The following is a 12,571-nucleotide window of genomic DNA, read 5'->3' on the forward strand; positions in this document are numbered from 1 at the left end:
CAGCTTTATTCTTCATTCTGACCGTTACATAACAAAACAAACTGCAAGCTAGTTTAAAGTTGAGCTGGTTAGGAAGGGAGGAAAGGAACAATAAAACACATTGTGGAAAGGTGGTATTGCCAGAGGAAGGATAGTCTTGCAGTTAGGGCCCTGGACTAGGACTTGAGAATAGTATTACTGACTACAGCATAGACCACCTGCATGTGGTGAGCAAGTCACTTGAATCTCTTTGTATCCCATCTATAAAATGGAGCTAATGCTTTCTTTCTCTACAGGGGTATCATGAAGAGAAATTCATTAGTGTATAAGTGATGCTGAGGGAATACAGTGATGAGTGCTATAGAAAAGCCTATACGTAAATACATTTTCCCCTATGAACTCTGTAAGTTGTATGGGTACACTGGTTGTGATGCAGACAGTCAAAAGATTCAACAGATGGTTCAGATTCAGTCACAAAGACATGCAAAAAGAATTACTCTTTCACTCGTAATATCTAATCCTGTTAGCTCAGCGTGGAAGCATGTTGGCAGGAACTTGTGCTGCCACTGCCCATGATGTATTGGTTCTCAGGATAAATCAAGAACTTAATTCTTTGTGGCTGTCAGCCTAACCCCTTGCATGACTTCCTCACTTTTCAAAACAATGTAGCTTATGTGAGTTTTTAAAATTGTATACAACTTCCTTTGATTCCCATAGTTGGGGCCAAATTCTGCTCCCTACCAGATGTTGTTGTAAAGAACCCTTGATTGTTAAAACCAATGGTACAAGCTGTGCAGTAAGATACTATTCAGCGTGAGTCAGTGTATTGGCATTTGGCCCTTTGTGTCTCATGTACCCTTAAAATTCAGTAAAGTTTCTTATTTTTTTTTTAAAAATCCATGTAATGCTTTTTTTTATGCTCTTTCTTGCAGAGTTCCAAAGTGCTTGCAAAAAAGGAACTTTCTTATGTGCCTATCATTGGTTGGATGTGGTATTTCCTAGAGATAACCTTCTGCAAGCGTAAATGGGAGGAAGATCGGAAAACTGTCATGCAGAGCTTGCTCAATCTCTGGGATTACCCTGAAAAATTTTGGGTAAGTGGTGACAGGGGAGTGGAATTTAGGGCACTGTTGTTTCTCGAGGGACAGAGAACATAAATGCAACAGCCCTTCACTGGCTCAATGCTGTGAATTTGGTTTAGTGTTGCATGAACTTCCCAGAAAAGTCAGAGACCAATGAGAAGAATTTGAATTTCCAGGGTAGTACTTTTCTTCCACTAATCCTCTATCAAAGACAGAACAATGGGAATGCCAAGGCAACAAATAGGGATACAAATTGTATAGATGGCAAATTAGAGGTCGATGGAAAAGTTGAGTATGTATATGACAATGTACCAAATATGTATTTTGAATTTCCCCTCTTGTACCCTTGTTCTTTCCATTTTCATGTTCCTACTCTCACCCCTGCTCTCCATTTCTCCTACTTCAATCCCATCACTCTTGAGGCCCATGTGGCAGTCACTGGGTCAAACTCAGCCCTGATGTAGGTGAATTAACTCAGTTGTGTCTACTCAACCAAAGTGACATTAGAAAAATCGGGGGGCCAAATCTGAAAAGAACGGGATTTCCTGTCTCTGCACCAAGAAAGTGTTAACTTCCCAATATCCCATCCCCTCTCATTGGACTAGGAAATGACGCATGCAGGCACGCCGTGTTTCTAATGTGCCAGGGGGTGCTCCCCTGCCCAGTTCTGACCCCTCCCCAGAGCCCGCTGCGCCCTCACTCCTCCCTCACTCCTCCCTCACTCCCCCACTCAGCACTTCCAGATGCCATGAAACCGCTGATCCGTGGCAGGCGGGAGGAGCTGATTGGCGGGGGCCCACCAGCAGGTGAGAGGTGCTGGGGTGAGGTGCTGATGGGGGGGCTGCCTGTGGGTGCTCGACACTCACCATTTTTTTTCTGTGGGTGCTCCAGCCCCAGAGCACCCATGGAGTTGGCACCTATGAAATGACAGACTGAAACTGGGAATGAAAAGGTGTTGACGTTTTTCTTTATCCAGTACTTGGGAAAACTCCCGATTTTGGGGAGTTGGTGATGGCAAGAGGAGAGAGATGGACTCATATAGGGAAATCTGTTCACCAACCACAAACATTGATTGCTTAACAGAGATGCTTTTCTGATGAAGATACAGACCTGAACTTCTGAAGACATGAGCCCCCTCAACTCCTTTTGAAGTCCAATGAGTATTGAAGGCAATTAGCACCTTGCAGAATTGAGCCAGTCGTTTTGGGGATGTGTTGTATATCTCCAGCCAGGTGGTTACCTAATTGTATCAGCTTCTATTTTCTTTTGTACAGTTTCCACTGTACTCTTAGGCATCTTTTTAAAGGTCAAATAATTTGTTATAAACTTAGACTGCTCAGCACTAATTAGCTCACTCATCCTTTGTTGCCTGATATCCCCTTCATTTACTCTAGGCCTATTACAGATGGTGTTTATGTAATTGTCATACAACTGGTGTGTGTTCAGGATGAAGTGGAATTTTAATTTGCATTCCTGGTGGTGGTCCCATGTCTGCACAGATAGCAATAGCACTGTGGGTACAGAATGGAAACCGGTTAGACCTGCTGGAAGGATTTTCTCATCACTTTCTGAATGCTTCATCTGCATATTTAACAAGATGTGTATACTCCACGAGCATGGTGCATTGGGGGGCTAGAGCAGGTAATCCATCTCTAATTTCTCTGGGACAAATCCTGGCCATGTGTTACTAGCAGAGTTAGTCAAATGCCACAAAATGTTTCCTTTAATTAAAAAAAAAAAAAAAAAAAAACTCACTTTGGCAATGCTCAGCCCCTTTTGTGTTCACTTTCCATTAACCTTCCAGCAATCAATTTGTTCTCATGCATGTGCTGATGGGGAAATAAATTTTAAGCTTTCGTATCTGAATAATTTCACCAGAAATTGTATATTTTATATAGGATGAGACACTGGTTAGTGGCACTGCATTTATGGGTCTATAGTTTTCTGTCCTCACCACACTTGTAGATAAAACGTAATTGGATCATCAGCTGGGAATCATAGTACTGTAGAGCTGGAAGGCAGCTCAAGACAGGTGCCGACTTCCAGAGTTCCCGGGAGGTGCTCAACCTTCACTCCACCTCTTTCCCAAAACTCCTGCCCTGCCCCTTCCCACCATGCCTCTCCCTTCCTTGTTCCATACTCCTCCCCCCCCCCCGTGCCTTCTGCATGCTGCTGAACAGCTGATCACAGTGGATGGGAGGTACTGAGAGGGATGGGGAGGTGCTTATCTGCAGGGCTGCCAGTAGGTGCTGAGCACCCACTGTTTTTGTTTTTTGTTTTTTTTTTCCCATGGGTGCTCCAGGACTTGATATGTATTCCACAATCACCCTAGGTTAGGTAACCTTCCAGTGCCAAATTTATCCTTTTAGTTAGAAAGTTTTTCCAAATATCAAACCTGTTTATCTCTTGCTGAAAAGTAAGCTGCTTGTTTCTTATTCTACCCTTGGTGGAGACCCACAACCATTGATCACCATCCTCTTTTTTTTTTTCTTTTTTATAACAATATTTTATGTATTTGAAGTCTGTTACCATGTCTCCCTTCAGCCTTCTCGTCTCTAGGCTAAACATGCCAATTCTTTCAACCTTTCCTTCTGGATCATGTTTTCTAAATCTATCATTTTTGTTGCTCTCCTCTGGACTCTTGCTAATTCGTTCACATCTTTAAGTGTGGGAGCCTGAAACTAGACACAGTACTCCCGCTGGGGCCTCACCAGTGCTGTGTTAAGTGGAACAATTACCTTCTGTGTCTTGCATACAATACTCCTGTGAAGGGTGTAGTCAGATTCTTGGGATACAATAGGAGGACAGGCTCCCCTAAAGACTTGCCAGAACCCTGTCTGCCTATTCTAGATATTTTATATGACCCTTATTACTGCAGTATCTGTACATCTCAGTCTTTAATGTACTTACCGTCGCAACACCCCTGTAAAGTAGGGAAGTGCTGTTATCTCCTTTTTACAGATGGGGAAATGAGATGGAGAGAAACTAAATGACAGTCATATAGGCAGCCCGTAGCAGAGCAGGACTTGAACCCAGCTCTCCCAAGGCTGGTGCCCTAACTGCTGGATGGCATATACTTCCTCTCTAGCACCAAGGCAATTTAAGAGCCAGGATTTGTCCAGATCCATCACCACTAGGAAACATGGATTTACATGTAATTACTTGTGCTATAGTGGAGGGGCTCCACAGGGCCATGATGCAGGTTAATACATCTCCTCTTCTCTATGGAAATTAAAATAGCTGATCTTTGTTACATCATTGGGAGCAGTTTGTGTCATGACTTTGTTCAGATATCAAACCCTCAGGTTGTTTGGTTTATATGGATGGAATGTGAATGCGATTATTCCCAAAAACGCTATTTCCTCCTCAGCATTTTACAGCTCATGTATCTTTGTAGCTGTCTGTGCTATTGAACTTTAAAACGTGGAAGAAAATGACATCCTGGTGGAAAATAAGTGGTGATGGTGTCACATTACCCAGGCTACAATCTGGATTGTTGAGCAGCTGTCTCCTCTTAATTCTCTAGTCTGAAGTGCCTTTTAACTGCTGTGCTGTCAGAACATCCCCTCCTGGCCTGTTCTCACAGCCTTCAGCATGCAAATTCACCCCCAGCTAAATACACGAGCCCTCTGACCAGTCACTCATGAATTACGTACAGGACAACACCAGCACATTCTTAGTCCCAGCCTTGTTCCCCTATAAATGTGTGTCTTGTACTGTCTAGCACACTACTGAGCAGTGAAGGTCATAGACAGTCCATTTCAGCAAAGGAAAATGATCTATGTACTAGCAGTGTTATCCCAAATGGAGGTACCCTCACACCTTTAATCCAAACACACTGGTTAAGATAAAACAACAAGATAAGTTTATTAACTACAGAAATAGATTTTACGTGATTTACAAATGATGAGGCATAAAAGACAGGAATGGTTACAAAACAAGAGTAAAATGCAGGCTAATATCTTAAGCTAAGTGAATTTAAAAGCAAAGATTTTATCTCACCATATGCCTGGGACTCTTCCCGCTTAGTTCAGTTCTTTGAGAGTCAGTGATGTCATGAAGGAGAGGTGAAATGAAGGCCTTTGTGTCGTCTGTCTGTCTGTGTGTCTCTCTCTCTCTCTCTCTCATATATACCACCCTCCCCTCTTTGAGAATTACCCCCGACTGGGGTGCAGGCAACAAGTAGTCTTTTGCTGATGTGAGGATTGGACTATCTCTGTGACAAAATGTAAATTTCTCGTCTGCACCTTCCCATTACTGAAGAGTGGCTGCTTAAGCTGGTGATAGCTCTTTAACACCTGGCTGGGGCCAGTGAGTTTTTTTTTCTCTGGAAAAACTGGTTTGTGGGTGTTGCACAGAATTATAACATACTTGAGTAACAATCATACAGTAGAATCTTATAACCTCTTATATAGTGTTGCCACATATACTTTACCAGGACAGTAATGTTCAGCAGGTTGATGTTTCAAATGATAGCTCACAAGGCATACTTTGGACATAATTTATCATAGTCTTGGTGAACATCATAATATAGACTATCACAGGTCGGTCCCTTCTTTAAATATTTACTCGGAATGGGCCTGAGAGGTCAGCCATGAAATATGGATTGAGATCTGGATTTGAACTTTCCCATAGTTGAGGGAAGTTGGAATCTGAAGTTCTGGTTTGGACCTGTCTCTAGTACATCCCCTTTGAGATGATAATACGTACAGTACTCAGTCAGAACAGAAGTCCTAGTGCACTGCCTTGGTGCTCCTCAAGGTAACCAGCCTTCGTGTTATCACTGGAGAACTTTTTTTTTGTATGTGTCTGTTGTGGTGATATAAGAAAGGGAGTGGTTTTATTGAAAAACACTTGCATTTCTTGCTCAAAATTCTGCAGACCACAGCAGTCTGAGCAGTAATACCAGACAAAAGAGCGATCAGAAGGAAAGTAAGGTTTTTTTCAAGTTTTTTGTTTCCTTTCACCCACTTCATTCCCAAAATATAGCTAATAAGAAGGAAGGTTTAAAGAAACCCAAACTAGTGAATGTTTGTTTTTGTGATCAATGTGTGAGCTGGTTTTCTAACTATAGCCGTCTTGCTTTCAGTTCTTGATACACTGTGAGGGCACGAGATTCACAGAGCAGAAGCACCAAATCAGCATGCAGGTTGCTGAAGCCAAAGGCCTGCCTAAACTCAAGTACCATCTGCTGCCCCGGACAAAGGGATTTGCTGTCACCGTGCAAAGTTTGAGAAATGTAGGTAAGGAAAGTCACACAGCAAATTCTAAACGATCATTTCAGTCTCCTGCTGTCATCCTGCCGTGTTGTTTTTCCTCTAGAATGTATGTCTGTAAAATTAAACTATAATCTCCATTGATCTATATTTCTACCAGCTCACAAAGACTAAGGGATTAGGACTGTACCGCAAAATTCAGATGCAGTTCTGCTAACTTATCTTTGCTTACTCTGGACTGGTAATCACCAGTTAATGGCCCTGTGCTAAGGGCATAGCTTCAAAAGGTTGGGCAGGAAACCCACTTCATGCTTAGTGTTCCCAAAGGCCGTGCTTGTCTGGCACACTTAAATATAATTGTTTGAACTATTTACACTTCCAAGTCTCACATCTGTCTCATCTCCCCTTTAGACAAGTGGACATTAACAAGGGTGGCTGTCCAGCCACACCACAGGGACCCCACTGACTTATTTCCTGGACAGAACATTAGTGACCAAATTTGCATTCCCTTTAAGCTGAAGCATTCCCATATCATAATCTTGAGATATCAGGCTCCATTTTAGCAACTAGGCATTTGTCTTTTCATTTGATGCAAGCAGGCTAGTGATCAGTATACACTGTGAAATATCATTTGAAAAGATAGGGCTGCAATTTGCTGAGGGCCTGCACTGTTGCCACATGTTCGTTTTTCAGTTATCACATAGTTTTTCTCTCAGGGAAGCAGTTTCTTGCTCAGATGCACAGTGAAGTCTCTCCCCCTTTTCATCACTTTGCATCGGCACAGCCCTAAGCCCCATGCCACAGGTGTTTCTAAAACACAAAAATGTGTCGAAGACTGGGCTTACCGGAACCGAGTCTGTACTCAGGGCTTTCTTCAGTTGACTGACAGAAAGCCTGTTGGCAGCGTTCAGATCCTGGTTCACCCTTTTTACATAGATGAGTGATAGGGCAGTCAGGGTATGTCATGGTATTCTATCCCCAATCTGAACCTTGGAGTCCAGAAGTTGGGGTACTAGCACGAATTCCCCTAAGCTTAATTACCAGCTTAGATCTGATAGCTGCCACCAATCCGGACTTGGAGTGCCTGATACTCTGGTCCCCCCCCCCCCAAACCTTCCTTGGAGACTCCCAAGACCCAGACCCCCTGGATCTTAACACAAGGAAAGTGAACTCTTTCCCTCACCAGTGCCTCTCCTAGGCTTTCCCTCCCTGGGTTACCCTGGAAGATCACTGTGATTCAAACCCCTTTCTCCCTCACCCAGAGGCAATACAGATTCAAGCTTTGTGAATCTAAAACAAAGAGGAAATTTACCTTCTCTCCCCCCTCCCCCGCCTTCCTCGCTCTCCTTTCCCCCACCAGTTCCCTGGTGAGTACAGACTCAGTTCCTTTGAGCCTTACAAGAGGAAAAAATCAAACAGGTCTTAAAAAGCAAAACTTTTAATAAAAAGAGAGAGGAAAAAAAGTAAAAGTTGTCTCTGTAAATTAGATGGTAAAAGTTAGTCTTTCAGCTTATAGACACTAGAAAGAAGCCTCCCCCCAGCAATATACAATTTAAAATACTTCCAGCAAACTATACATTTGCAAATACAGAAAACAATCAAAAGACTATAACCGCCTGTTCTACGTAATACTCACTATTCTGAATATATAAGACACTGTAGCAGGGAGATTGGCAAGAAACCTGGTTGCACGTCTAGTCCCTTCCAGGACCTAGAGAAAACAAAGCAAAACCCCAAAACACAAACAAAGGTTTCCCTCCACTGAGACTTGAAAGTATCTTGTTTCCTGATTGGTCCTCTGGTCAGGTGTCCGGTTCACTGTTTGTTAACCGTTTACAGGTAAAAGACATTAACCCTTAACTATCTGTTTGACACGCCCCCCAAATTGCAGACAGTGGGGAACCTCACTGGCGGTGATTTCTTCTTAGAACTTTAGAATAAACAGATTAATACAACACATGCACCTTTACATATACTACTAAGTATGTAAACTACAAAGCTTTTTACATTTCAAGAACAAATTTTAACCAGTGGATTCTGGGAAACTTTTACGAGAGCGTGCATCAGCTACTTTGTTAGAAGCTCCTGAAATGTGTTGAATTCCAAAATCAAAATCTTGGAGAGCTAAACTCCATCGAAGCAGTTCTTTGTTGTTCCCCTTGGCAGTATGAAGCCACTTTAGCACAGCATGGTCGGTTTGTAGCTGGAACTGCCGTCCCCAAACGTATGGGCGTAGCTTTTCCAGGGCGTACACAATGGTGTAGCATTCCTTTTCACTAACTGACCAGTGACTTTCCCTTTCAGACAGTTTTTTGCTGAGAAACACGACAGGATGGAAGTTGTGATCCAGTCCTTCCTGCATGAGAACTGCTCCTATACCACACTCAGATGCATCTGTGGTTACTAGGAATGGTTTGTCAAAGTCCGGGGCCCTTAGCACAGGGTCAGACATGAGCGTCGCCTTAAGCTGGGTAAAGGCCTTCTGACACTCATTAGTCCACTTAACTGCATTCGGCTGGGTCTTTTTGGTTAGGTCGGTCAGTGGGGCAGCGATTTGGCTGTAGTGTGGTACAAATCGCCTGTAATACCCGGCCAAGCCTAAGAAGGATTGGACCTGTTTTTTGGACTTTGGGACAGGCCACTTTTGGATAGCATCCACCTTGGCCTGTAGGGGGTTTATGGTTCCTCGACCCACCTGGTGTCCCAGGTAAGTCACTCTGTTTTGGCCTATTTGACATTTTTTGGCCTTAACAGTTAGTCCTGGCTGCCTGATGCGCTCAAAGACCTTTTCCAGGTGTTCTAGGTGTTTGGGCCAGGAGTCAGAAAAAATGGCCACATCATCGAGGTAGGCAACTGCATATTCTTCCAATCCTGCTAGTAGACCATCTACTAGCCTTTGGACGGTGGCGGGTGCATTTCGCAGCCCAAAAGGAAGCACATTAAATTCATACACCCCTACATGGGTGATGAAGGCTGACCTCTCTTTGGCAGGTTTGTCTAGCGGTACTTGCCAGTACCCCTTGGTTAAGTCTATCGTAGAGATGAACTGGGCATGTCCCAACTTCTCCAATAGCTCATCGGTGCGTGCATTGGATAGTTGTCTGGACGAGTTACTACACTTAGCTTACGGTAGTTCACGCAAAAGCGTATTTCCCCATCTGGTGTGGGTACCAGAACCACTGGAGATGCCCATGCACTGGTAGATGAGCGGATTATACCCATCTGTAGCATGTTTTGGATCTCCCGTTTTATAGCAGCTTGGGCGTGAGGAGACACCCGGTAGGGTGGGGTTCTAATTGGGTGAGCATTACCTGTGTCAATGGAGTGGTATGCCCATTCAGTCCGTCCTGGGGTGGCTGAGAACAATGGGGCGAAGCTAGTGCACAGCTTCCTGATCTATTGCCGCTGCAGACGTTTCAGGGTTGTGGAGAGGTTCACCTCTTCCACGCCACCGTCACTTTTTCCTTCGTAGTATACACCTTTAGGCCACTCAGCGTCATCTCCTCCCTGGGCTGTAAACTGGCAAACCTGTAAGTCTCTGGAATAAAAGGGCTTGAGAGAATTAACATGGTAAACTCTGGGTTTTAGGGAGGAATTGGGAAATGCTATGAGGTAGTTAACAGCTCCCAGGTGCTCTTGGACCGTGAATGACCCTTCCCATGATGCTTCCATCTTATGGGCCTGTTGCGCCTTCAAGACCATAACCTGGTCTCCTACCTTGAAGGAACGCTCTCTGGTATGTTTATCGTACCAGGCCTTTTGCTCTTCCTGAGCATCCTTTAGGTTTTCTTTAGCAAGGGCTAAAGAGTGTTGCAGGGTGTTTTGTAGGCTGCTTACAAAGTCCAGAATGTTAGTTCCTGGAGAGGGCGTAACCTCCTCCCATTGCTGCTTCACCAACTGTAATGGCCCCTTAACCTCGTGGCCATACACAAGTTCAAACGGTGAAAACCCTAAACTGGGATGTGGTACAGCCCTGTAGGCAAAAAGCAACTGCTGCAACACTAGGTCCCAGTCATTGGAGTGGTCATTGACGAATTTACGTATCATGGCCCCCAAAGTCCCATTAAACCTTTCGACCAGGCCATTGGTTTGATGGTGGTAAGGGGTGGCAACCAAGTGATTCACCCCATGAGTTTCCCACAGTTCTTTCATGGTTCCTGCCAGGAAATTAGATCCTGAATCTGTAAGGATGTTGGAGGGTCAACCTACCCTTGCAAAAATGTCTGTTAGTGCCTGTCACACAGCTTTAGCCCTGGTGTTGCTTAGAGCTACTGCTTCCGGCCATCGGGTAGCAAAGTCCATAAAAGTCAGTATGTACTGCTTTCCTCTGAGTGTCTTTTTTGGGAAAGGACCCAGAATATCCACAGCTGCTCACTGAAATGGGACCTCAATTATGGGGAGTGGCTGGAGAGGGGCCTTGACCTGGTCTTGGGGTTTTCCCACTCTTTGGCACACCTCACAAGACCGGACATACTTGGCAATGTCCTTGTCCATGCCCTCCCAGTGAATGAACTTCCCCAACCTGTCTTTGGTTCTTTTCACCCCAGCATGGCCACTGGGATGATCATGGGCTAAGCTTAAGAGCTTCCCCTGGTACTTAGTTGGAACCACCAACTGTTTTTGCGGGTGCCAGTCTTCCTGGTGTTCACCAGAAAGAGTCTCCTTGTATAAAAGTCCTTGTTCTACAACAAACCGGGATCAGTTAGAAGAGCTGAGAGGCGGTGGGGTGCTCTGTGCCGCCGCCCAAGCTTTCTGAAGGCTGTCATCTGCTTCCTGCTCAGTCTGGAACTGTTCCCTTGAAGCTAGAGACACCAGTTCTTCCTTGGTCTTGGGCTTGGGCTTGGTCCCTCTAGAAGAGATGTAGGTGATGGGGTGGTTTTCGTTGCTGGTGAACCGCTCTCCTCTGGTGCACCAGATGGTATTCCAGGCTCTGGCTGAGCCTCTTGGGTATGGTTGTCTGCTGCTTCTGCCAGTTCAGGCTTGCTGGTGCCCTCTGGCGTTGGTGTTGAAGATTGGTTTGCAATTGCTGGCACTGGTGCTGTTTGCTTTTCCAGTTCCGGGTTTGGGACTGGAGTCACTATGGCTGTTTCAGTTGTTGGCAGGGGATCCGGGTCCACTACCTCTGTCTGGGATTCGGTCTCTGATAACACAGACAGGGCCTCTGTGGATGGCTCAGGAACAGGAATGGGTTGGGAAACTTGCCTGGTTTGGCTGCGTGTAACCATTTCCACTCTTTTGGCCCGCTTCACCTGGTTGGCCAAGTCTTCCCCCAGCAGCATGCGGATGGGATAATTGTCATAGACTGCAAAAGTCCACATTCCTGACCAGCCTTTGTACTGGACAGGCAGTTCAGCTGTGGGCAAGTCTACGGCTTGTGACATGAAGGGGTAAATGGTCCCTTGGGCCTTTGGGTTGATGAATTTGGGGTCCACGAAGGATTGGTGGATAGCTCACACTTGTGCCCCTGTGTCTCTCCACGCGGTAACCTTCTTTCCGCCCACTCTCAAAATGTCCCTTCGCTCCAAGGGTATTTGAGAGGCATCTGGGCCTGGGGGTCTTTGATGTGATGGTGGTGTAATAACTTGCACTCGGTTTGGGTTCTTTGGGCAGTTGGCCTTTATATGTCCCAGTTCATTACACTTAAAGCATCGCGCAGCTGACTGGTCACTGGGCTGAGGTGGGTTACTGGAGACTGGTGAGGTGGGAGAATAGGGCGTCTGTGGCTTTACTTGGGTTGTAGGTGGGGTCTTGGGCTGCCCTCGGTTATAGGGTTTATTGTCGGTGTGCCCCCTGGGGTATTCGCTCCCCTTGACAGTAGCTTTTTTCTTTTCTGCCACTTCCATCCATTTGGCTCCAATCTCCCCCGCCTCGGTTACCGTTTTGGGTTTCCCATTCAGGATGTACCTTTCTATTTCCTCGGGAACACCATCTAAGAACTGCTCCATTTGTATCAGGAGGTGCAGCTCGTCCATATTGTTAACCTTTGTTCCTGATATCCAGGCTTCATAATTCTTTGCAATGTGGTAGGTGTGTCGGGGGAATGACACATCTGGCTTCCATTTTAGGGTTCTGAACTGCCGACGGGCATGTTCAGGTGTTATCCCCATCCTGAATCTGGCCTTGGTTTTCAAAAGTTTATAATCGTTCATGTTCTCCTTAGGCATTTCAACCGCCACCTCTGCTAAGGGTCCACTGAGCTGTGGCCTCAGTTCTATCATGTACTGGTCTTCAGGGATGCTGTAGCCAAGGCAGGCCTTTTCAAAATTTTCTAAGAAGGCCTCAGTGTCATCACCT

General features: G+C 45.2%; 1 protein-coding gene across 5 annotated transcripts in view; it reads left to right on the forward strand.

Moving 5' to 3' along the window:
- The window catches only part of AGPAT4 (1-acylglycerol-3-phosphate O-acyltransferase 4), a 131,576-nt gene that overhangs the window by 80,399 nt on the left and 38,606 nt on the right, over nt 1-12,571 (forward strand). For 4 of the 5 annotated variants that reach the window (XR_007773833.1, XR_007773834.1, XM_050949148.1 and 1 more), the window contains exons 4-5: nt 912-1,073; nt 6,151-6,304. Coding sequence is in view for 3 of the 5 variants with exons in the window: in XM_050949148.1 (XP_050805105.1) it covers nt 912-1,073; nt 6,151-6,304 (316 nt within the window). In the remaining 2 variants the exon portion in view is untranslated. The remainder of the gene's footprint in view (nt 1-911; nt 1,074-6,150; nt 6,305-12,571) is intronic. The other variant, XM_050949151.1, reaches the window with a different exon arrangement.

The sequence above is a fragment of the Gopherus flavomarginatus genome, chromosome 4 (genome assembly GCF_025201925.1).
Source record: "Gopherus flavomarginatus isolate rGopFla2 chromosome 4, rGopFla2.mat.asm, whole genome shotgun sequence".
In the NCBI taxonomy this organism is placed as follows: Eukaryota; Metazoa; Chordata; order Testudines; family Testudinidae; genus Gopherus; species Gopherus flavomarginatus.